The sequence below is a fragment of the Polypterus senegalus genome, chromosome 4, assembly GCF_016835505.1.
Source record: "Polypterus senegalus isolate Bchr_013 chromosome 4, ASM1683550v1, whole genome shotgun sequence".
Classification (NCBI taxonomy): Eukaryota; Metazoa; Chordata; class Cladistia; order Polypteriformes; family Polypteridae; genus Polypterus; species Polypterus senegalus.
Genome location: NC_053157.1, coordinates 74,097,835 through 74,122,641, shown reverse-complemented (window position 1 = coordinate 74,122,641; position 24,807 = coordinate 74,097,835). Strand labels below are relative to the sequence as shown.

General features: G+C 37.3%; 1 protein-coding gene across 4 annotated transcripts in view; it reads left to right on the top strand.

Moving 5' to 3' along the window:
• The first annotated feature begins 7,805 nt into the window (after positions 1-7,805).
• The window catches only part of aasdh (aminoadipate-semialdehyde dehydrogenase), a 38,508-nt gene continuing 21,506 nt past the window's right edge, over positions 7,806-24,807 (top strand). Inside the window, exons 1-7 of one of the 4 annotated variants that reach the window (XM_039750894.1) lie at positions 7,806-8,548; positions 14,148-14,268; positions 15,839-16,140; positions 18,875-19,067; positions 22,070-22,311; positions 23,314-23,420; positions 23,990-24,162. In XM_039750894.1, the coding sequence (XP_039606828.1) occupies positions 8,259-8,548; positions 14,148-14,268; positions 15,839-16,140; positions 18,875-19,067; positions 22,070-22,311; positions 23,314-23,420; positions 23,990-24,162 (1,428 nt within the window). In that variant the 5' untranslated portion in view covers positions 7,806-8,258. Of the gene's footprint in view, positions 8,549-14,147; positions 14,269-15,838; positions 16,141-18,874; positions 19,068-22,069; positions 22,312-23,313; positions 23,421-23,989; positions 24,163-24,807 lie in introns of those variants that run through there. The other 3 variants (XM_039750893.1, XM_039750892.1, XM_039750895.1) reach the window with 3 other exon arrangements.

The following is a 24,807-nucleotide window of genomic DNA, read 5'->3' as shown; positions in this document are numbered from 1 at the left end:
GTCTCTGTTTGAACTGCAAGGTTTTTTCCATTTTTTCCCTACAAGGGTTTTTTTGGGAGTTTATCCTTGTCTTCTTAAAGAGTCAAGAGGCAGGACCTATTAAAGCCCATTGCGGCACTTCTTGTGTGATATTGGGCTATACAAAAATAAATTGTATTGTCTTGTAGAATCCTGAGAACAGCTTCCGTAGAAAATGAATGAAACAGTCCTACAGGTAGTCCTGAGTGTCAAGGGGTGAGATTTCCAAGAGTGCTCCTTTTGAAGACGCACAACGATAAATCCACTATACACACGACAGGCAGGCATGAGACAGTCCATTCATCCTAATGTGAAACAATCCAGGGCACAATTGACTTTTTTGATGACACATTGGACAGGATACACAAAAACACAGATCTCCTTTTGCTCCATCAGGCCTCCCTTTTAAACTTTCCCGCTGGCTTCTTTCGTCCCTAGCAGCCTCTACTTCCATTTCCGTCAACCCCCTTGGGCTGCTGGGAAGTGAAGCTCTCCTCACAGTAGCATGCTACAAAGTTTCGGACATCTGCATAGGGTATGAGGTAATGATATCAGTTTCGGTCAAGTGATGAACATTAAGTAATGATGGGAAGAGCCAGAAGGAGGAGAGTATTTTGCCTAAGTGATAAGAATTGTAATAAATGTAAGCTTGTTGAATTTGCTAATTGCTCATTTCATTTGATTTGGGTCCGTGTATGCATCACACAATAAAACTTGATTTTGCTACCTCTCTGAAACTCTGTGTGCCTTCTTTGATTAGCGTGTTTCTGCTACAACACTATATCATAAAGCTTTACATAAAAGTGTAAATACTGGATGTTAGGGAATGATAACTATTACCGTTATTTGGTATTAGAGTTTTCCTCGTGGTATACTATGCAAGTAATGTAATGACAAATGTTTATTATATTAAAAACAATGTATTTTAAGTCAAGATACACCAAAAAGAGCTTTATATTCTAGCCTGCATGAATTGTTTTCCACTTGATCTTCTTACATGCAGCATCTATTGGTGACTGTTTAAACAAGTAACACTAGATTTCCCATTCTTGCATGAACAATCTCCTTGTCCTCGTGGGTAGTAAGGGGCTTCCTGGGCCACCAAAAAGAGAGAGAGAGAGAGTTCCTTCACAGTGACTTGGCTCAACACACAGAATATCTCCTGGTGATTTCCACCTGTTACAGACAACCCTTAGGATACATATTCATGTAATTAAAAAGTCAAGCAAAATGTCACATTTTATTGGCTAACTAAAAACATTATAATATGCAAGCTTTCGAGGCAACTCAAAGAAGGGGCCTGAGTTGCCTCGAAAGCTTGCATATTGTAATCTTTATAGTTAGTCAATAAAAGGTGTTATTTTGCTTGACGTCTTAGTACATTCATAATGGCTAACATGGTACAACACCCTAATACTACAGACACATATTCATTAAATGCCCAAACCACCTCAGTCGACTCCTATGCATCCAGCAGTGGCTGTAAACCAATAGCCCCTGAATTTGTAAACTTCTTAACCCTGTGCAAGAACCTTACTTTAGTCATATGTTTCCATCATCTCTCTCTCTCACTGCACAGAGCTGTGGGAGATGTGTATGCTGTGAGAAGAAGGGTTGCTAGATTGGCATTAATCAGCTAATTATCAGTTTTTGCTTTACCAATGCCTCTAATTAATTAAATTTAAAAAATTAGTAAGATGCCACCCCAAGGATGGCAAATTTAATGTGGGTCTGATGATTTTAATTTCTGCTTACCCAAAGACCTGTGCTTAAACTTCCAGCTGGAACACGGAACAAGATTTATAAATCGACGAAAGCTATATCAAATATTTTCACTTTCTCTGCTGTAGATCAGACATGGCAATAGACTTATTTTCAACAAATCACCCAAACACATTTGCTGCAATAAACCAAAATATATAATTTAAGGGTAACAGAAGTTGGATGCATGCAACTATATATACAATCATTCACATTTCACATGTTTAACTTTCACGACTTCAAGTATTTGCAAGATTTTTTTTTAAACCTCTTTTTTACTTTCACGCTAGCAACCTCACACATTTGCAGGGTTCATGGCTATGCACAGCAGAGAAAAAATGAGTGGCACACTGCATGCAAGTTTGAGGAGTGCTTAGTATCCTACTAGATGCTTCGTGAGTCTTGTTCATTCTACCATTGTAAAGAGTTCCCCATCCATTTGTTTAATATTTTTATTGTTTTGCTTAAATTATCAGGTTTTGTGATGCAATTATGCCCACAAAACATAGTAGAACTCCTTCAGGCAAAGCCCAGGCGTGCAAACGTCAGTAATGCAGCTTTGTGAGAAAATAAAGGTGTTATATAATCTTCATACTGGAGTGTCGACTGCAAGTTTGACGTAAATTAATCAACCAGCTGGGTGGAGATTTCAGGGACACCGGTCCCATTAACAATTGCAGCCTCAAGGTTAAACATCAACTTGCCAGTGCTATGCTCACATGCACTGAGATCATTAAAGAACTCAAGCTATGCATGAAGCAGACATTGCTGATGGGTAATGTCAAGCAAGTGTGCTCTTCACAATCTCCAGTGCCAGCCGTGAAGGACAGAGTGTTACAGGTAATGTTCAGACCACATGAGTCTTTGTATCTTCTGACAACAGAATTCTAGTGCATGACTAGTGAGAAAAAATATCTTTTGCATGTTGCCAATTTTTTTTTTGGAGTACTGGTTTTTAGGGCTATTTCATGGTTACTGTGTTATGAAAACTGAATTTTATCTAGAATTAGTGTATTATTTATAAGGAATTCAATACAGGAACATGTATTTTCAGCAGTCTCTAGCAAAGGATTACAGTTTTTGGTGGTCTTGGGAATCTAACCCCTTATTTCTCATAGGTTCTCAATGTATTAACTCATGTTTCTGACTTTTGCGTCAATTCCTAGGAACATAACCTCTGCGAATCTTGGGGATTGTCTGTATAAACATTTATGTGTGTGTATATACTGTATTATAAATACACACACACACACAAAGGACAACAACACAAAACATAAACTTAATGGCAGCTTTTTTCAACTTTTTATACTTTATAGAAAAAAAGCACATAACTTATGAATTCTGATCTTTCAGTTCACATAGTCAAAATGGAAAAATTCTTTAGCTAGTTATACAGTTTCTAGTGCCTGCACCATGAAGCTGGTGTTGATTTAATAAAGCTAGTCTGCACTGGCCTTACTCCCTTTTACATGCAGTTTGTGGGTAAGTGTGTGCACGTAAGAAATACTGCCTTGAGCTTCCTTACTTAATTTAGGATGAGAAACTTATAAGAACTAAGAACTTATCCTTAACAAAGGCTATTACTTTTCAGTTACAGGGGTATCAGTAACATTATATATTAGTTGAATTTACCCAAACTGCTTTGATACTTTCCTGGGTACATTTTCAAGCACAAGTGGAAAGATCTTTAAGTGTTCTGTCTTTCTTCATTAACTTTTCTTCTTTGCCTTGGTCTCACCTTCAGGTTGCGAGCAGATCTGCAGTTTTTTGAGTTTTTTACATATAATGTCCTTGGTTGCAAGTAAAGTTAAGCATGCTAGGAAGCAGGTGATCAGTCAACTCCAGTCGTTAGCAAGATGAACATGTGGCTTTTACGTTCGGTCTCTCTTTTGCTTGTACACTTGTTTTTCTTAGCAAAGTTTGGACTCCTGGACACCTTGTCCAACTCCAATGCAGACAAGTCTCCCTTCACTTGAGTACTGCACTTCGGAATAAAAAAAAATCACTTTAACCTTTGTTGTGACTGCTCCATAGACAAAGGAATACCTGCTCTAGAGAGCAGAAGTTACGGCCAGGTTAAGAGCAGTGAGCTTTGGGGTTTGTGAAGGGTTTTAAAGGAAGGAATAGACGTCTTACCATTGCTTTATTGGGTGCACACAAGTCCCTCCTTTTTCTGTTGGTTATTGCAGTAAAGTTTTGTCCATCAAGGTTGCCAATCATCAATTTGTGGCTCTTTGTTCAAGTTTTGGCATTTAGATGGTGTCTTGAAAAAAAAAACACTTCTGGGATGTTGTTTGGTTTGGAGTATTTTATCAGATAAAGGCACAGAGGTTACATTCCAAAGAGCGGCCTAGTCAATAAGGAGCTGATACTAAGAGTGTCTGGTAGTGGCTTTTTAAGGGGAGGACTTGTGTTTCAGGCGGTTCACTTGTAAATAAGACAACAAGGCATTTTAACTATTCCACTTGGTGTAACTGATCAAAGCAACCTACGATTGCCCCCAAGCCCACAAAGCTGGACATGCAGCATCTTATCCCGGGCACCTAACATTCAGCAGTGTGAGTCAAAGGAGATCATCTTTTGCAAACTGCTTAAGTGCCATCCTCAGGAAATGAAAATGGGTGCTCAACAGGCCTTGTGTGTGCTTTAGATACAGTGGCTAAGAAACTAACCAACAGCAAAGGATATATATGGCACCATCTTATCAGAGTTCTAACATCATCTTAAATAAATCTGAGTTAGTGGCAAGAGTACGGTCATAAGTCTCACTTTGCACAAATACTGAATGAATGGCAGTAGCCAATATCCCCCTTCTCCGGTTACATAAGACACCTCAGGCTCCAAGATTATAAATCACTCTGAAGTGTACAATATGGAGGAACATTTTGGATAAAAATAAATAAGCAAATAAATAAAAGTACTATGAAATGTGACAATAAATAAAAGCAACCTGACATGTGAGCATAAGAAGTTAAATGTGTCACAAAATGTATTTTTGTTGCTTAATTCTTTATGTAGTTATTCCTTCACTTATTTCTGTGATGTGCACACAAAATGAAACAAGTTCTGAAATGAAAACTTTCACTTTGACTCATTAAGGCTCTAGCGATTACTGTTTTCTGATTGGTGAATCGCTGATATAATGAACTGCAGTGGGCTGGCACTCTGCCCGGGGTTTATTCCTGCCTTGCGCCCTGTGTTGGCTGGGATTGGCTCCAGCAGACCCCTGTGACCCTGTATTAGGATATAGTGGGTTGGATAATAAATGGATGGATGTATATAATGAACATAAACCTTGGGCAATCAAGTACCACACTGACAGCAGACACTTCTAGATGCAAACTAATGATGCATTTGGAGTTTCTTGAATAAAAATAGCTGCTTCACACAATAATTCTGGGTAATTTTTTCTTGAACTTGTATCTGACACGCAATTACAACTTTGAGCATGTGCTTGAGTCAAAGGATCCCAAGTCAAGCAAAGCGCATACAGTCATTTGCCCAGCTTGCTTTTTTTCTGAAGTTTACTTGATAATTAGAGGTGTTAATCAAAGATAAGATGACTACCCTGCAGAATTTTCCAGAGCAAAAAACATGTAAAAAGACATCTTAAACTGCAACCTGAATTTTTGTGTAGTTTTTTTCCCTTAAATGAATGAGTGTGGATATGCACCACAAACAAGTGGCTCCTTACCAGCATTAGTTCCCAACTTCTGCTCAAGCCTGCCAGTGTGGTTGCAGTGCTGATGCCCATCCTGTAAGCATAAAACATCAAAGGAATACAGCAAGTCTAAACTGCATAATGTGAGGTTTCTGAAGTCTTTTCGGACCCCCCACCCCAATGGGACAACAAGCCGAAGCATGCCTGCCGCGTCTTGGAGAACTGCTTCTCTGGTGCCGAGGCAACCACAGGTTCACAGCGCAGCAGCAGAGTGCCACGGAAACAACTACAAGCCGATCGAGATTATGCTATATGCGCCAGTGGCCGATGGGTGATGCAAGGGACATTATAAATGCAGGGAACAGTGTAACTTGGCCACTGACCTGGCCATGACTATGCCCGTTTGCTGTGTCTGTGTATAGGAGAGCGGTTGCTCCTGCTGCAATAAATAACCATGCTGTTCCTGTTTCAAGTTGAATAAAGCTGGTTTTTCTAAAGTACTGAGACTCAGCCTCGTGTTTTGGGGTGCAAGACAGGGACTCGCACGTCACAATAAACAGATTAGGTAATGGATTACATAATGGATAAGCAGGTAGTAGCAAGATGGTCAAGGCTTTGGACTTCAAACCCTGAGGCTGTCAGCTTGAATCCCACCACTGACACTGTGTAACCCTGAGCAAGTCACTTCACTCGCCTGTGCTCTATCTGGAAAAAAGAAAAAAAAAATGTAACCAATTGTATCTCAAATGTTGTAAGTCACTTTGGATAAAAGCGTTGGCCAAATGAGTAAATATAAAAATGATAGTTTGGTGAATAATTCCCTACATGAACTGAATTAGACACGCTTATTGCTACTGGAATAGGTGATGGTAGGATGGCTCTAAACAGGATTAAGCGAGTTTGAATAATGTCTAGATGGGTAGTATAGGCCTGTGTTTTTAGTACATATCACCATGACCTGACAATCACCTTTAACCTTGCAAATAGTGAATTCACACTGTCTTCATAACCCCCAGGGTTACACTTTGGTCAGTCCCCTTTGTAAGAAACTAATCTACTACCACAGAATACCTCCTTCAGCTGACTCCCACCCCTCAGTATCTTTTTTAATGTTGTGTTTATGGCATGGTACATCCCACAGAAAGGTCTGTTATCGCCACCTACTGTTCTAGAGTGTGAATTAGATAAGGCAAGATCAGATTATGTTGGGTAGACTTTATTTTCCCAGAGGGAGGCTGTACCACTCAAACCAATCTTAACTAACAATTCAACTACTGTATAGCCTTATTTAGCTTATTTGACCCTTTTTACTCCTACAATATTTCTCATTTAAAAGTGTGAATCCACTAAGCATTCCTCCTAAACACCCATCATGCATCACTTAAACTTCTAAACATCCAAATACTATTGCACTTCCCATTATACCACTAAAGATCCCTTCGTCCACATAGTGCCAATTACTTGCTATTTGGGAGAGGCTTCAGCAGACCCTCGCGACTCTATTCAGTACTAAGCAGGTTAGAAAATGACTAACTGTCTGACACTGTCCACGGTGTTTGGTAATTAAGAAACATGCCATTGCCATGTTAAGCAATGTTGAATGCAACCCACCATATCAACCTCACTCTTTGAACCATATTTTTGTATTTCTTCCAAGAAAATGTGCCTCCTGTATATGCATAATACCTATCTTTCACCTTTAACTTCTGACACTTTTTAATCAATAGACAGTGTTAATGTAGATTTCATTTTCTTACTCTGCATTCCAACTACTACATCCACTTTCACGAGAAGCTAACAGACTCTGCCCCACTGCGACAGAATCCTAGCAAGGTCCCGGATCTGCTCGACATTGCAAATCATTTTTCTATATCTCAACCATATGTGAAATATTTCAATAAATATCTCTTTTCGAACTTGATCGCTTATTAGATCCTCAGATCATTAACATATCTGCAGAAAACAGTATTAACATATTTATTGCACGTCTAATCAGACTTCTTTATCTATTGGAACCACTCGTCTGACCCACTTCATGCTTCAGCGAATGCAAATCGATTTCAGCTAATGGAAACGTCTATGAAACCACACCAAAGAAAGCATCGCAATATCTCTTGAGTTAATATATTAAAATATTTGGTTATCTAATTAAACAAATGATAAGTGTAATCAGTTTGGTAACGTGCCTCCCTCTAACACTTTCCCTATCACACTTCCGTTTGGTAATCGTCAAACTCGATAGTTGATTGGTTGCTTAGACAATCTAAAGTGGGCGGCGACCTAGGTTTTTATTGCAAATTACCGTTGTCAGTCATCATTTTTAACTCCACGGACAAGAAGACATTCGGACAACTGAGTGTAATTGCAAACCGCAGTACCTATGAGGTCAAACGTGTAATGTCTCAACATCACAAAACGCCCATCGCATGGCTGAAGGTTAATGTTGGGACAGCGTTTTCTAACTCAAAGGCGTTTCGTGACTGACGTAGTAGGCATTACCTGAGCTACGTCATAGGTTTTGCAGGCGGCAGTTAGACCCTTCTAGAATTCTGCAATTTGATTGGCCGTGAACGTAGTAGAGCTGCGCGGAGAAAAGAAAGATAGTTTGAGAGGCTTGAGAATTTATTTTATATATACAGTATATAGAATAAAGAGGCTGAATTTATTTGGCACAGAACCTAACTACTTTGAGGACCTCTCATGATTTCGGAAGTACGCTGACTCGCGGTGCTCATTTGAAAGTAAATAGCTATTTGTCTTGTGCTTGTATGTTGTTGACCTCGCCATGTGTCCAAGCGCTTAAGCTTTCTGTGTGGTTATGAGATGCATGCTGCTGCTGCGGTGGCGGAGCCCGAGCCCGAGCCCGAGCCCACCCGAGCCCATGCTGTCCGACTTGGTGCGACAGGCCGCCAGCATGCACGCGGAAAAGGAGGCAGTACGCTACGACAAGTGTGACGGTCAGCCAGCGGCGTCCCTCACCTACAGCGAAGTCTTGCACTTCGCGGACGATCTGTCATCTTTCCTCAAGGCTCACTGCGACCCTATCCATGCCGTTCTTATTGGATTATACTGCCGACCTGGACTTCACCTGGCAAGCTGGATTTTGGGGTAAGCCATACTGACATGCCAGGGTGTTATTAACCGAGCTGCAAATAAGTAGCCAACGTCAGCCACGATGTTAGTGAAAAGTTATGGATTAAATTAGAGGGGTAAATGTTCATTATATTAGAAAGGGGATATGTGTATACCTACATGTAGAGGTGCAATGTTCATTTCTCAGTTAAGTTGTAATGTGTTAGAACGTAGTGTTTATAAAGTTCAGTATTCAACATCTGGGAAGGTATGTGAGAGGAAGCAAGATTGTTATTGTTTTGATTTGGCCCTGTCATGTGCTGGCAGCTACAGAAAAAAAACGGACTTTTTTTAAAATAAAAATCAGCCTCCTTTCAGTTCTTTTTGTTCATAAAAAGGATTTCATCCACCTTCGAAAAGAAACCTTGTTGCATTAGAAAAACATATTCTGTACTCGATTAACCAGATCTGCTTTAATAAACAAACCCACATAACAGATTATTTGCACAAATACCTTTGCACATAACACATTTTAATGTTCTAATATACAGTAGTTGCATATTCCGGCAGCTAATTGTAAACGCAGGTCATTTGTTTTACTTCCTGAGTTTCAGTCTTTCGTTTTTCAGTCCGTTATTTCTCTTAAATTTGTTATCCGTTGAATTTCAATGCGTTTTAACTTCAACATTCGCTGAGGATGGCTTACCTACTAGCGATGGGAGCTGGTGCTTGAAAAACAGTCCTGTAGCAAAAGCAAAGATGTAAAAATTGGATGTAGGGGTATTTTTTTTTAAATACTTTTAGTACTGCGCTTTTTCATTTTTTAACTGCATCTTTTCATCAAGACACATCTTTACCATTTTATCTTGCAATATTACTCCCCTTCTACTGTAGGAGGTGAAATACAGGAGACTGAAGGATACAGTCCAAGGCTCATAACATACGAGTAACCACTTGCCTTAAGATTTTGGAGCAATTTCTAAATACTGTGTAGTTTGCTACCCTTTCAATTCATGTAATGAATGCACTTTGCATCTCATATACTGTATGCAGTGTCATTGGCCCTGAATGTGTGGTGTTACATTCTTAACTTGGTTTAATAGGTTCATGGGGAACCTGTCACATTGACAGTTCAATTAAATTACCAGAAGCAATTTGCAATATTAGGAATTGAGTTAATTCATCCATGTTTCCAAATTATCTTTATTCTAATACTAGGCCGTGCAGAGCCAGAAACCATTCTGTTAAAATCTGATGCAAGGCAGGACAGGGAACTACAGTAACTTATCCATTTCAGTTCTCAAATTCATGCACAAAGAGCCAGATTAGAGTCTCTGGTTGTCAATACACACATATCTTTAACTTCTCGGAGGAAACCTACACAGTCGCCAAGAGATCATGCAAACAACACACTGAGCTGAGATTTATACCCAGAATTCTGTAGCTGTGAGGCTACAGTGGCACTAATCACGATGCTGCAATTCTTCTCTAGATCCATTTAATGTGAGTTCATTATTTGATGGGCTGAGCTCCCACCCAGCAACAACAATCCTGAATTGGATTCAGTGAGATTGAGAATGTTCTGTTTTAATTTAAAAGGACTTCTGAGACACAAGTGAAAAGTGCAGTTTTCTTCCAAATTGTTCCCATTGAGCTTTGAGTTAATGGGATGGTTAAGCGACTTCCTTAAGGAAATACATAATTTATAGGGAGGGAGCCAAAGCTAATCTCTGAGCAGCAATCTCACTTTGGGTTTGGCCTAGTTTCTAAAGTGTAGAACTGTAAACTACATCCTCAGATTACCTGTTCTGTCTTCCTCTCTGAACTAACTGTATGTATCTTGACAGTGTCACTTAGTTTGCTAATATATAAAGTGTGGAAATCTGTAAATAACTCTTATGCATTGAGCCATACAAAAAAGCAGAGCACAAACCATGAAGTACAAAATAACATGACTTTGTGACACACCTGTTTATTGTGATAGCCACCGTGTTGATTTCATTTCATATGATCCACGGTGTTGGCTGCAACCTCCAGGGTAAGGATAGAAATTAAGTCTTTTTTGGTTTTGGTGCATTGCTCACAGAATCAGTAGTATACCACATTTACATCAATTGCTGAATTTTGCATTTTGCTGGAGAAATCACACACTCGCATTTCAGCTTGAAAAAGCCTTATGAACTTTGAGCTCCTTCATGTTTTTCCAATTAATATGCCATGTCTTCTCTCCACAATACACACAGAAAGAACTAAGACAACAAAACCCCATGCACTGGGACTTCTTTAGCTTCATTTGACATTTACTGCTCCTCAAATCAAAGTAGGACTCCTTACTATTCACAGGGCTACTTTTCCATGCACAACCCTATACCTTAAATGCCCCTTAGGATGTTAATTATAAACAGGCACCCATTAAAAGCTTTTTTTGGTTCATTGGTAATATTAATTTGCCTGAACCTGCTGGCACATAAGATGATTTTTTTGGTCAGAGGGGCTGTCAGACGTGACACTTGCAGTTACTGACATTGCCACCTGAGGCAACTAAAAATCGCAAGGTGTGACAATTTACACACCTCTGTGATGACTTTCCAGCACAATTTCCAAAGTATTGCACTCTTACATCTTCTCACATCTTTTTTTGACAGCTGATAATGTGCTACCTGACAAAGTCTGTGGTGTACCAATGTTTTACAGGTACAAAGAGTTCAGCAGCAATCTCTTTTCTATTCTTTCATGGTATACAGTATACAATAATAGACATCACACAGACCATTCGGTCCTCTGTTTCTAAGGTCTTTATTTCTCAGCCTTTGCACACACACACACACACACAGAGCTTACCCTGCAATGTAAATCAAAGTCAAATCTGTTAGATTTTGTCAAAGCAAGTTGGTGACTGATTTGTCTGAGTCACTGGGTATGTCAGACTAGATAGATAGATAGATACTTTATTAATCCCAAGGGGAAATTCACATAATGCAGTAGCAGTATACTGATACAAAAAAAAAATATTAAATTAAATAGTAATAAAAATGCATGTAAAAGCAGACAATAACTTTGAGTAATGTTAGCATTTACTCCCCCGGGTGGAATTATAGAGTCGCATAGTGTGGGGGAGGAACGATCTCCTCAGTCTGTCACTGAAGCAGCTCCTCTGCCCAGAGATGACACTGTTCAGAGTGGTCAAGTGAGTATGCCATAACTGCCCCCGACTCGCTAAGATTATGTCAGTGAAATCTGAGATTGAATATCACTGGGGTAGTTGTGCAATGTGTCCAGGCCTTAAGAGTGCACATGGGTAGAACCTCTCACATACACACATTAAAAGAAATTGTTCAGAAACAGCCAACATTGTGACATGCCTTGGCATATCCTATTCATACGGTGTTGTATTGAAATATGTGAAAAGAAGCACTTTAATATTAGCAATACAGTAAAACAAATTCACGATAAATGCACTAGGGTAGCAAAGTTAAAAAGGGACAGGACAAGTGAGTGTATTGGGTTATGAACTCTGATAAATTAAAATCCTTTGTGTTAACCACTAAATACTAAGTAATTTATGCTTATATGGCGTACTCCCAATTGCATAGAATACAGTTCACTTTTAAATACTTTTATCACATAAAAACACTTGTCTCCTTGAGCAATAGTGAACATTCCACTGCCAAGCAAATGGAATAGCTTCTAAGTTGCAAATGGCATGTTTCTGTATGTGCCATAGTAGGCTGAGCTCTCTGTCAGTGTCTGCATGTACCTGGACTATTACAGAAACAGTTGTTGATTTATAATGTACTAGGGGCTATGCTCGCCAACCCCCCTGGCTTGCGCTACGAGCCAGTGACTTTGTGTGGATTTCACTTTCACCAAAAAACAAATCTTTTTATTCTCGTGGATACGCCTCTTCATTGAGAAGAAACACTACTTTTCCCTGATGTCAACACGAATTAGACGATCTACAAGTTAAAGTTCAAATCCAAACAATATATTTGATCTCATTTTACTGTTCTGTTATTTCACCAAGTAATAATTTCCGTTTGTTTGCGCTAATGCGATCTTTACTATCATTTTTTTTTTGAGACTTTCAAATTTTAGTACTTTCATTATCTTTAATAAACTCTGCATATGTATCACGCCAACATTTTTGAATTCTTTACAACATTCTACTTTGTCATCTACTCTTTGTCTTTTATTTCCAGCCCCAGGCATGATTAAACCTCATGGCACAAAGTCTCATCTCGCGGGACATTTGAAAGTATCTCTCTGAAAAAGTTGCGTCTCATCCCAGGTTAAGAAGTCTTGTCTTGTCCCAGGATTTTTTTTTTATTATAATAGAGACATACATATTTTAAGTTTTCAAATTAATATGGTTTTATATTTGACTTCCTGCAATAACATTAACAGATTGAAAGATCAACAGGACAGCGTATTTATAAAAGTTAGCATAATGCAAACACTCTGTGCACTGAACATCTATAATTATAGTTATTAGGACGCTCCATTGAGTTGCTAAATAAAAAATACAAATTCAAAATGAAAATAAATTGACCAGTAGTGGATAAGAAAAATGTGTAATTCACACAAAGCAAATCTACAAATGCTTCAATTTTTATTACCGATTGCAAAGTATCAATGCAGAGCGGAGATAGCGTGAAATTAATGCGTAAGAGCTTACACTTCATGGACGTGTAGCTTTTGGAGTGAGTTAGTAGTTAGTGTGTGACTACTGAGAAAAGAATTTTCAGGGCACAAATTAAGTAGGCAAAACTGTGTTTGTAATCTTTTAAGTCGCTACACCCCTCCACCCCTGCTGTTTTCACTACATAACCTACAGAGCAAGAATCACGCCAAGAGTTAATGTCAAATAGCAACACAGAATGTAATGGATGAAAGTCTATTAAGTCATTTAGGAAACTGGTGATGAAACAGAATTGCAGAAGCAAAAGTATAGTTTGACAAAGAGAGGGTGGGGGGTTGTCATAACTCGTCATGATGGTAGCTTTGAGCAGGCAGATGAAAAGAAACTGTATTCTTACCTTACAAAAAATAGGACAGAGAATCTGTGATAAAATAAGTATTTCTAATTTCCTTTCGTTATCACAAGAATGCCTCAAAAATCTGGAAGGCATGTTTTCTTAAATTGAAACCTTTGCGTCTTCAAAGTGGACATATCTGGCGTGTTTTTTAAATCCTTTTTTATCATCTGTGAACTCGTGTACCCTTCAGCCCCAATGTAAGCTACAAGAACTGACAAGGTATTTTGAAAGATTTATATAACGTGCTTCACTTTAGAGTACAATTTTCGGTTGCAAATTAATATATGCCATGATTATGAAGAAATACTTGACTTGAAAAATATTGAACTTTTCCTTTAACATTAGGAAGTGGAAAATTGAAATACTGAATGAAGATCGCAAAATTATTTGCATTTTGATATTCTTCTTAAAATATCAAATCAAAAATGAAATATTTCCCAGTGTAACCATGTGCCAACAACACATTTTAGCCTAACAAGTGTGGTTTCATTTCAGAATGTGAAGAACAGTGTAACATCACATTCACACAAGTTATGATGATACATGGTCAAAAATGACTTGTTATAGAACTCTGACCTTGATTGTTCATTTTCCTGCAGTATTCTCCAGGTTCCTTCAGCCTATGTTCCTATGGATCCAGACAGTCCTCCTCAGCTTTCTTCTCACGTCATGAAGCAGTGCTGTTTAAGATATATACTTGTTCAGAATGACATCTCGGAGGTAGGTTGATCATAAAAAATAATGCAAAAAATTATGTCATCTATCTAAATCAGTTATTTGGATTTTGGCTCCTTTTTGGAGGCTCAGATGACAGTGAATATTTTATGTGTCCTCATATGTAAAATTAAAAGCTATTTTCCCCCATTAACTTTTTTGTGAAAATGTTGCATACCTTTTAGGATGAAAATAAGTGTTTCTGTTAAAAATGGAAGAAAAGCAGATGAAATGTGTGTGTGTGTCCTGTAAACTAATGGTTAAACCAAATTTTCTGAATGTCTTTGTAGCCATACAGTAAAACACTAATTGCAGTCTGGTTGCAATATAACATGTGAACAAGTCTTCTTTGGTTTAGTGCAATATAGAGGTTTTCAACTGACTCCTTGATTTCATAGCTACTTTCCTTGCCTACAAATTTCCAAGTATTTATCCAGTTCTGCATCTGACCAATCTCATCTGATTTTAAAAAATGATTGTTTTTCAGCAGTGTCATTGCCAGATAATGGCACTGGATAACCATGTCTGTGTTATCTGGTATATTTTGCATTGGTTTGTTCCCAGTTATGTGCAGCATATTACATGGAACATTGCATAATTAATAATACAGAGAAAGGTCCTTCAAATATGCTTCAGTTTTAAAATTTTAAATTGGAGGTTTATATTTTCTGCTTATGGATAATGCTACAACATTTGCAAACCCTGAAAAAGAGGATTTACCAAAACTATTATGCTAATATTTGTGTAAGTTAAAGTAATATATAATAAACTATGGTAAACAGATATATAGATATGTATTTGCACAGTCATGTCTTGATTCCTGTGGCATTGAATAAAGCAGATACATAAACTGAATAATAGCATTTTCTATTAAAATAATTTTTTAGTTTGTTTAATATGTAGCATATGATTTGTTCTTTCTGTTAGTGTTTTAGGTAATAATTTTTAACGCTGAAGCCAGTTGCTGATACCCTAATTCATTTTTTTAATTAGTTGATTGGATTTTTGTATATTTCCCTTCCGGCAGAATGAGGAAAAATCTTTTACTATTTGTTTTGAAGCTCAAAAATAAGAGGCAGATTGCTAGACCATAACTCTGAGGTTAGTCTGTTTCAAATGTCATACCCAGATTTGAGGGAAGATTTATATTATTTTTACATTCCATTTTAGAAAGTGTTTTTTGAAGGAAAAAAAAAAAGTAAATTTGAAATTAGGGTCAGTTTCTGTCTTTTTGCCAGATGTTGCCAAGACAGAACCTGGCTTACTGCAACTTTTTATTGTAATAACTTGGCTTAGACAAGACAACAGAATAATATTGTTTTTGGCAATATAAGCCAAAAGGTATTTGAAATGGGATTTTATCTTGACCTGGGTTTGGTTGGTGAGCATCTGGAACTGAAAGTTTTGTTTATATATGTATTTTTCTTTTTTTTTGGGGGGGGCAAGGAGTGTTCTCCTCTTTGGGGTAACAACACTGGACCTAAAACATTTTACACTGAAAACACATTTTACACCTAAAACACACAAGAAAAATGTAAACATTAAAATATGACACATTATTCTTTTCTTAATACAGAAATTCCATCATTCATTTTCCTCTTGGATATGCCACGTTTCTGAGTCTGTTCTGGAGAAGCATAATTTAATACTTTTGAATATTTCTTGGAGAGATGGCTCCAATATTGTTACAGTTGGTGGAGAGCTATCTACAGAACACCCACAGTCTATACTTTCTGGTGTTTCTTTTCATGATGGGTATTTAGACAGCAGAACTCCAGGATGTCTTGCCTATGTCCTACACACTTCAGGGACCACTGGGTTGCCAAAAATTGTTCAAGTACCTCATGCTTGTATCATTCCAAATATTTTGCATTTAAGGTGAGTTTGCTGCTCTGGTGTAAATGATATCTTGGTTTCTCAATCTCCCCATATCTGTGTGGGTTTTTCTCATACCTCTTAAAGATGCACCTGCTCGCTTGATTGATAAAACTACACGACTGTTAATGTATTTTTGTCAGCTGTTTGTTATGTATAACATTTGAGAACCAAGTTAAACCAAATAATGTTTTCCTGTGAAAACGTACTTTGCCTGGCATGCTATTACGGCTAAACTAAATCACACCAAGTTCCAGATATTTCCTTTAATCCCATGCTTAATTATATTTGATATTCTGTTTATATGCTTTTACAAATACAAATTGTGGGCCTCTGGCAAAAGTCCTTTTTAAGACCCTTACTCCACCATAACCTGCTTATGGCTGGGTTGCATTATATTTTGTATAGAGTTATGCTCTCTCAACCATTTTTGATGAAAAATGCCCTTACCCACCTTTTTTGGGCCTCTGTAGCCTGATCTCTATACAGGTAAAATTCCTTTACAACGAACTCCCAGAGACCTAAAAAATATTTAGTTGTAGCGAGATTCTGTATTTGTTAGTATAGAGCTTTCTTTAACTTGTGCCCAGGCATTTGCAATCATTTCAATAGCTTATTTCGTGTTAATTTTAATCTCCTCCTGCCTCTAAGTTATGCTGATGAGAATTTTTCTCGGCATTTCCTTGCGATAATACACTTTCAGGGTGCGAACGATGCCCAAATCCAATGGCTGAAGCACTTCTATGCAATTGGGTGGGAGTAATTCAACGTGAACGTTATGTAAATGTGGAAGCATGTTGTGGGCATAACAGTTATCAATTAGGAGCCGAATCATCCTTTCCCTCTTCATATTGTGAGGTTTCTGAACTCTTTTGAGACCACTCCCCACCCAACGGGAACGACACACTAAAGTGCATCCCTAAGCACAATTGCAGCATCTGTGGGAGGTTGTCCGTTCTCAGGGCAGGGCAACAACTGGCTCATAGCGCTGCAGTGAAGCGACACAAAAGCAAACCATAAAAGATCAGGGTTGTGCTATAAGTCCCTGTCTTACACCCCAAACACGAGAATTAGTCTTAGTACTTTAGCAAAACCAGCTTTGTTCAGCTTGAAATAGGAATGGCACACTTATTTATTGTAGTGTGATCTGCCACTCTACTATACACAGACACAGCAGTCAGTCAAGGTCACGGCCAGATCAGTGATCAAGTAATCCTGTTATCTGAATTTACAATATACTGTACCTTGCATCACCCAACGAGATCTTTTCTGTTCGTTTTGGCAGAGAGACGCAGCATAGCTTTGAGCCTGCTTTTGCCCCGGCAACAGATAAACAGTCTACCATAGACACAGAGATTGGACTTCGGGACGCTCTTCGGTGTGCTGTCTAGTTGGGGGGAGGTCCCAAGAGAGTTTACAAACCTCACATTTTCTTGAATGAGTGTCATATTAATAGGAATGTTTCTTGAACAACGATCACTGAACCACATAAAAACTGCTTTTTCAACGTTTTCAAATGCAGCAGTTCACATACGTTTGCAACCCGAGATTGTTGTTCTTTTTTTGCTCGGTCTTTCAAGAAAGTTGACCGCATCAAAGGAGAAATTCCGAATTCACTGCAAACGTCTTTTTTCTTTTTGCCACAATCGAGAGCTGCAAAAATGTAAAGTTTTTTTTTTTTCTAATATGAACTGTTAGCATTTTTTCCTTTCTGCCGTTTCTATAGGAGGGTGACAATGAGTTAAATTCCAGTGGATGTTTTTCAAATGTTGATGAGCAATAAGCAAAAGGTATCACTGAAAACTGCAGGAAACAAAAAAGACAACAAAAAAAAAACAGTACGAGGAAAGTTTGAAGGAAGAAAAAAAAATTACAATGTGTCTGTTTGGGGTATTGTTGTGCACAACTGAGCTGCGGCCATAGAACTAGCTTCTCTAAGGATGATTCATTCGGGCATTTCAAGGTCTTTTGGGCACTTCGTTGTAATAAAAGTATCTGCTGAATGTACTAAGTAGAAACAAGATTTCTATAGACTCGTGTCATATGGGGAAACTGTCGGGACCATAAAAATACTTCGTTGTAATGAAAATTTCATGGTAAAGATATTCGTTGTAATGAAATTTTACCTGTATTTAATTATTCTATGAGGCCGGTGTGCTGGTTATGTCTCCTTTGTGCTGTCTAATAATTCTTGTATCAGTTAACTCTTAATACATTCATTTCAAATTCACTATATTATGATGACAGAATGTTTGCTAAGGAGTAATTATATGCAGATTAGATATTCATATTTAAGTGTAAAGTGCTGTGTTATATTTCTGATTATGAAAACTATAGTATAAAATAAAGATGAATTAATTTTAATAAAACAGGCAAAGTCTGACAAAACATGCCTATGTTGGCAAGGTTTTAAGTCTAAAATTGACCTTTTTACACAAAAAAATAAGTTAAGCAGCCTTTTTCAAAAAAATACATCTTGCCTGAATAAGGGGCCTGAGTTGCCTCGAAAGCTTGCATATTGTAATCTTTTTTTAGTTGGCTAATAAAAGGTGTCATTTTACTTGAATTCTTACTACATTCATAATGGCTAACATGGTACAACACCCTAGTACTACAAAAAATATGTAAATTTAAATATAGATTTAAAGATGTAAATGATAGCAGTTTCAATGTTAGAAGTAAAGATCATCAGATTATATCTATTGTTTATGAAGACCTTTATCTTTTCTGTTCACAGGTCTATTTTTCAGGTCTATTCTAATGATATTTTATTCATGGCTTCTCCTTTAACATTTGACCCATCTGTTGTTGAGTTATTTATTACTTTATCATCTGGAGCATCTTTACTGATCCTCCCACAATTTGTTAAAATGATGCCAAATAAGCTATCAGATGTTCTTTTCAGCCAACACAAAGTTACAGTCTTGCAGGTAAGTTCTGAGTTTTGTTTGAACTGTTTTTGTAAGCTGTTTTGTTAAGGAATCACAAAACAATCTATTCTGAGTTTCATAACTTGCACTGTTGTAACCACCAATGGTTATTAGGGCTAAGAGGAGAACTACTGTTCTTGACTGCTCAGGAACTGCCTGTAAGCACTGCAAGCCTAGAGCTTTTTGGTAACATCAGCTGAGCTCTTTCTCACTCAGCTCTTGCCTTCAGCATAGCACCAACCACTGCAAAAGCACAGGCCCATGTGGGTATTCCATCCATCCATTCATTATCTAACCCGCTATATCCTAACTACAGGGTCACGGGGGTCTGCTGGAGCCAATCCCAGCCAACATAGGGCGCAAGGCAGTAAACAAACCCCGGGCGGGGTGCTAGCCCATGTGGGTAGTTTACTGCAAATTTGCAAAAATAACACATTCATCTTGACTTTTGCCTATTTGAGTAGTCTAACAGCCTTGGAATCCTGAACATAATACTGTCTTTGTGATGTTTCCTCATTCTCCCCGTGTGTGTGTGGACTATTCTCAGGGTGCTTTTTTTGTCTCCCACATGTTAAAGATGTGCCAACTGGTTTGATTGGCAACAGTAAATTGGCCTTGTATGAATGGTGGTGTGTGTGTGCACGTATAACAGAATTTGCACAACGATAAATCTGTGCACTGTGCATACATGCCCCATCACCCAACCCTTGTACCTAATGCTGCTAAAATAGACTCCTCATGGTTCTGAAATTGTTGGATTAAGTGGGTTTGGAAAGTATGAATTCACCTATACCATATCATGGTTTGAATTTCTGTCCCTATTGTGGTAGGATTAGGTTCAGGGGAAGAAGCAGTCCTGGACTGGTGCAGGACTTGGAAGTAAACTAAGAAATCTTTTCTAGTTTTAACCTTGGCATCATTCTCACACTATTAGTATACCAACTGTTAGCTCTAGTACTGACCTTTTAGATTGGTTTTGTGTTGGTAATTTGAGGAAAACCCTGTTTTGGCCACTTGACTTCCAATCTCTGTGATGAGATTACAGTCCTACTGGTACAACATTCCTAAAAATGGACATATTAGGTAGCTTGTTTTCCATACCTTGTGGCCATACTTGTGACAATAGGTGTGTGTGCTTCAACTAGTAGATTGCTTATCCAGGATTGGTTCTTGTCTTGCAGACCATGCTGACAAGATCCCATTCTCCTGAATTAATTTTAGTGAGTTTGGAAATAAAGTGACCAATAATGGATGGCAGAGCCCAATGGAAGCTAATGTAATTTATTAAAATGCATCATGTTTTCCTAATAATTATTTAAAATTTCAGACTCTACATTATGAGTGTTGCCATCTTTTATAGCATAGGCCCAATAATGTCATGAGTCAGGGGTGCATAGTTAGTTTTCTCTAAGTGGTCCTGTTATCTCCTACATTTTAGAGCTCTTTTACCTTTTTGATTTGTCCATTATGCTGTAGGAAAATTGAACCATTTTAACTTGGGCCAAGATTATTGTAGGAAATTCAGTAAGAGATCTGTTTCATGCCCACCCAGGAACACCAAATAAATGTAGGAAGTGGTTTATGGATGTGAGAAGAACTGATTGATTGATGCTATTCAATCAGTGAATTATCAGTTCTGCTTTGGCAATGCCAGTATTTAAATAAGATGGTGGGCTTCCCCTGTATTGTCCTTTATCAGTCTCTGTTGGAGTGGTTTCCAGATGTTAGAAGCACACTTTTTTTTAAGAAACGTAATGCAATTTATTGATATACCCAAGGATTATAGAAATATGATAACTGCAAATATATCAACTTAGAAGACAGACAAATATATAACACAGTAGAGGCTGCCTGTTTACAAGCTATTTAGAGTTCTAATTTATCTTAACTTCCAAAATCAAGTCCTTCAGGATGAATGCTGATATTGTGTAGAGTTTGAGTGTTGTTGCTCTGAGTTCAACTGGAGGACTCTGCTTGAGTTGGAGTTCACCCTTTGTCTTTGTCTGTGGTGTGCTGTGATACTACCTTACTCAGCTTACTGTTAGACTCTTAGCTCTGCCCTCTGCAACATCATAGGGAAAAGCTTTTTGCTTCTTACACCAAATAAGAGGCTTGTCAGCTTTCAGCTCCCCAAAGAGAAAAAAAATCAGTGCCTGCTCATAGAAGCATTATTTAGTCCATCACATGCCGTCAGAGTTCAGCTCATAGTTAAATGCTAAAAAGAATGTCCTTTTGGGTGCCTTCTTTCCTGAAAAAGTCACCTTGTACAGATTGATGTCAGTGTATTGTCCAGTAGCTATTATATGGATGGATGACTTTAAATAAAAAAAATAAACAAAACTGTTAGTGAATATTGCAATCAAATCACCCATGCCCAATTATTACTATTTTGTTCTGGTAAGGATCATGCATGTAGGAAGATAAAGAATCAGCGAGATTTCTCTTTTAACATGTGAATATATGAATATGTGAATTTCCCCTTGGGATTAATAAAGTTATCTATCTTATCTATCTTATCTATCTTATCTATCTTATCTATCTATCTATATCTAATCGGCCACAGATTCCACCTTGCTGTTAGGGTTTACCAGGTTTTCCATATCAACTGTGAGTGTAATCCCTCCAGTTTGTTTTGAGTCCTGTTTAATAATATTATTGTTTTTCATTATTGAAATTCAACATATTTATGGCCTTTTCAACCTCTGACAACATCCTTTTATTCAGAAAATGTTGCTAATTAGCCTACTTGGTATTGTTAAAGGTATTCTTTCGTCTCTGCCAACAGCCTACTGTAACCTTGACTTTGACCTCCTATGTGGTGTTTACTAGAATTGCCTAGGTGTATGTACAGCTTTATTTCTAGGAACTTTTGAAAATGTATGTAGATGTCCTATATATCCCAATGTTATTTATTCCATCATTATCATTTTCTTTGTTAAATTTGTGTAAGCTTGCTTTAGTTTTTCTGAATTTTTTTGGATATTATTATCTCCTTTTTCCAGGCTACTCCAACTCTTATCAGAAGATTTGGGACCAGTCTTCTTCAGTCAAAGATTCTGACTGCCGACACATCCCTACGTGTACTAGCTTTAGGTGGGGAAGCATTTCCATCTCTAGCGGTGGTTCGCAACTGGAGAGGAAAGGGAAACCAAACCCAGTTTTTTAACCTCTATGGCATTACAGAGGTGTCATGCTGGGCTACATGCTTCCAGATTCCAGAAAATATTATGTGCGATACATCTAAGTAAGAAAGCTGTATCTTCCTTGTTATTTAATTTGAATGAAAGACTTTATTTACCCCTCTCATAATTATTTACCTTCATAGCAGTTCATTTAAATATTTTTTTCAACATTAAATAACTCCATTTACATTGAAATTCTACAGACTTGATGTGGTCTCTTGTCAATTGGCCTTTTTAAAATTTGTTTTCAATGCAAACAAAAGTATTAGATCCAATCAAAGAGTTTGAATGATGGCTATATACTTTTAAATTATCTAGCATTGTAGCTATTTGTAACATTCCTAACTTACCTAGGGACAGCAGCTCACCCATCGACCTGCAGTCAGTCTGAATTAATGGCGCATTGAACAAAATGTATGTTATGCTTTATACGGCATTTGGGTTAAGGGAATTAGTATTTACATCATGGAAGTACCTTAAACACTCTGTGCTTTCAGAAGAAGAATATCTTGCAAGGTAATCTATCACAATGATTACTTATTTGGTATCCTAATTTTGGATATTGCTTCTATGTGATGAATTTTTTTTTTTTTTGGGAAAAATACTTCAATTATTGTCCAGCATGCAGGAATGTGGCAGTGAATGTAGCAAATAAAAATTATTCTAAAATACAAATTAGTTTATAGCAACTGTGAACAATTCTCAGTTAAGTATACGTATGCAAGTATAGATAGTTTTAGTGAAGTACAATAAAACTGTATATTTTAAGATGCTAATCAGTAGGCGATTTGTGAGTTTCTTTGTCTAAGTCATTAAGCAATATTCAAATCACATTTTCAAGGTACAGAATTAGTCCCCCACCTTTCTTATCACACTTTGCATATTTATAGTTTTATTCCATTATGATGTTGGTGTGTTTTCCATTATTTTATTTATACTGGTAGGATTATAGTCAATAACTTATTTTTTATGCAAACTATAGTAGAAGCAGCCATGCAGAAGTTACAAAAATAAGAATGTTTGCAGCCTTGTAATATTGTGTTCTGTTTGAAATAATTTTTCAGTCCCGACACTGTTGTTCCATTGGGAATGCCATTATTGGGAACTACGGTAGAAGTGAAAGATTCAGATGGGCATCTGATTAATGAAGGAGAAGGACAAGTTTTCCTGGGTAATGTTTTGTTAAAGGCTGGCGGGGAATTAAGGGAAGATATACTTTAAGAGTCAATTCAGATCCTAGTTTTATTTTCATATATTAGTTTCCACTGCAGCAAACATGTATTATCAATATTATATTATTCTTGTGGATGGCACAGTGGTGCAATGGTAGTGCTGTTAGGTGGATTGGCAATTCCAAATTGTCCTTCGTATTTTTGTTGGTGTGTGTTGCTTTTCGCTCTGCGATGGACTGGCACCATGTCCGGGGTGTGTTCCTGCCTTGTGCCTTGTGCTAGCTGGGATAGGCTCCAGCACCCCCACAAACCTGTTCAGTGCTAACCCGTTTGGAAAATGACTGGATGTATGTTACAAATGTACATGTTAGAGAATTTACATTTTTTATTGTGCTCTTGAGGCTGAAAAAAATGGTAAATAAATGATGATGCACAGTGCATTAGTTTGCCAAACTTAATAATGTATTTCAACTCAATAACTCTTTATGTAATTAAAATATTTATAGTTGTTAGTCAGATTTTTAAGAAAAACATTGTTGTCTTTTTTTTTTTTTCTTTCATTTTTTAGGTGGTAGGAAAAGAGTGTGCTTCATTGATAGTGAATTAACTGTAGCATGTGGAACCATGCGTGCCACTGGTGATTGGGTTATGGTTAAAGATTCACACATGTACTACAAAGGGAGAAGAGATAATCATGTCAAGCGTCATGGAAAACGATTAAATTTGGAGACAGTGGTGCAAGTATGACTTCAGTTATAATTATATTAGTAAATGATTTGCTTCCTTTTATGTGTGTATAACATAAGAGAGGAGAGAAGCACAAGAATGAGATACTCATCCATAATAAAATACCGAAGCTAGAAAAGATTTTTATTGTTTGTTATCTCTGACCCACATAATTTTGAAAGAAAAAAAAATCCTCGAAAAAGTTCATCAAACTATCTTTGACATAATGTAATTCGTATCATGGAAATCCTTGTTTCTTATTACTTGTAGTTGAATAGCCAGTAACATGTTAAGGAGTCAATTATTTTATTATGAACATGTTCACAAAGCACTTTTAACAATAGAGTTTAGAGTTTGTTGGACATTGAACAAATATCATTTATTTAAACATAGCATACTGCATAGTTAATAGACATCTGTTAATTACTATATTTACTCATTAACCTTAAGATTTTTAAATGGCATTAGCACAAAATGTCACAAAATTTATCTGAGTATATGGTTCAAAACACTAAACTCAAGAAAATGTTTCAGAGGTTGAAGTCATTTTGTAGTGACTTTGTAGCACAGTTTTGCATAATAAAAAGAGCAGTTATAGAGGATGTTCGGAGTCTTGCTGATATATAAAATAAGGAGAAAGCAATGCAGCAAATTCAGGTT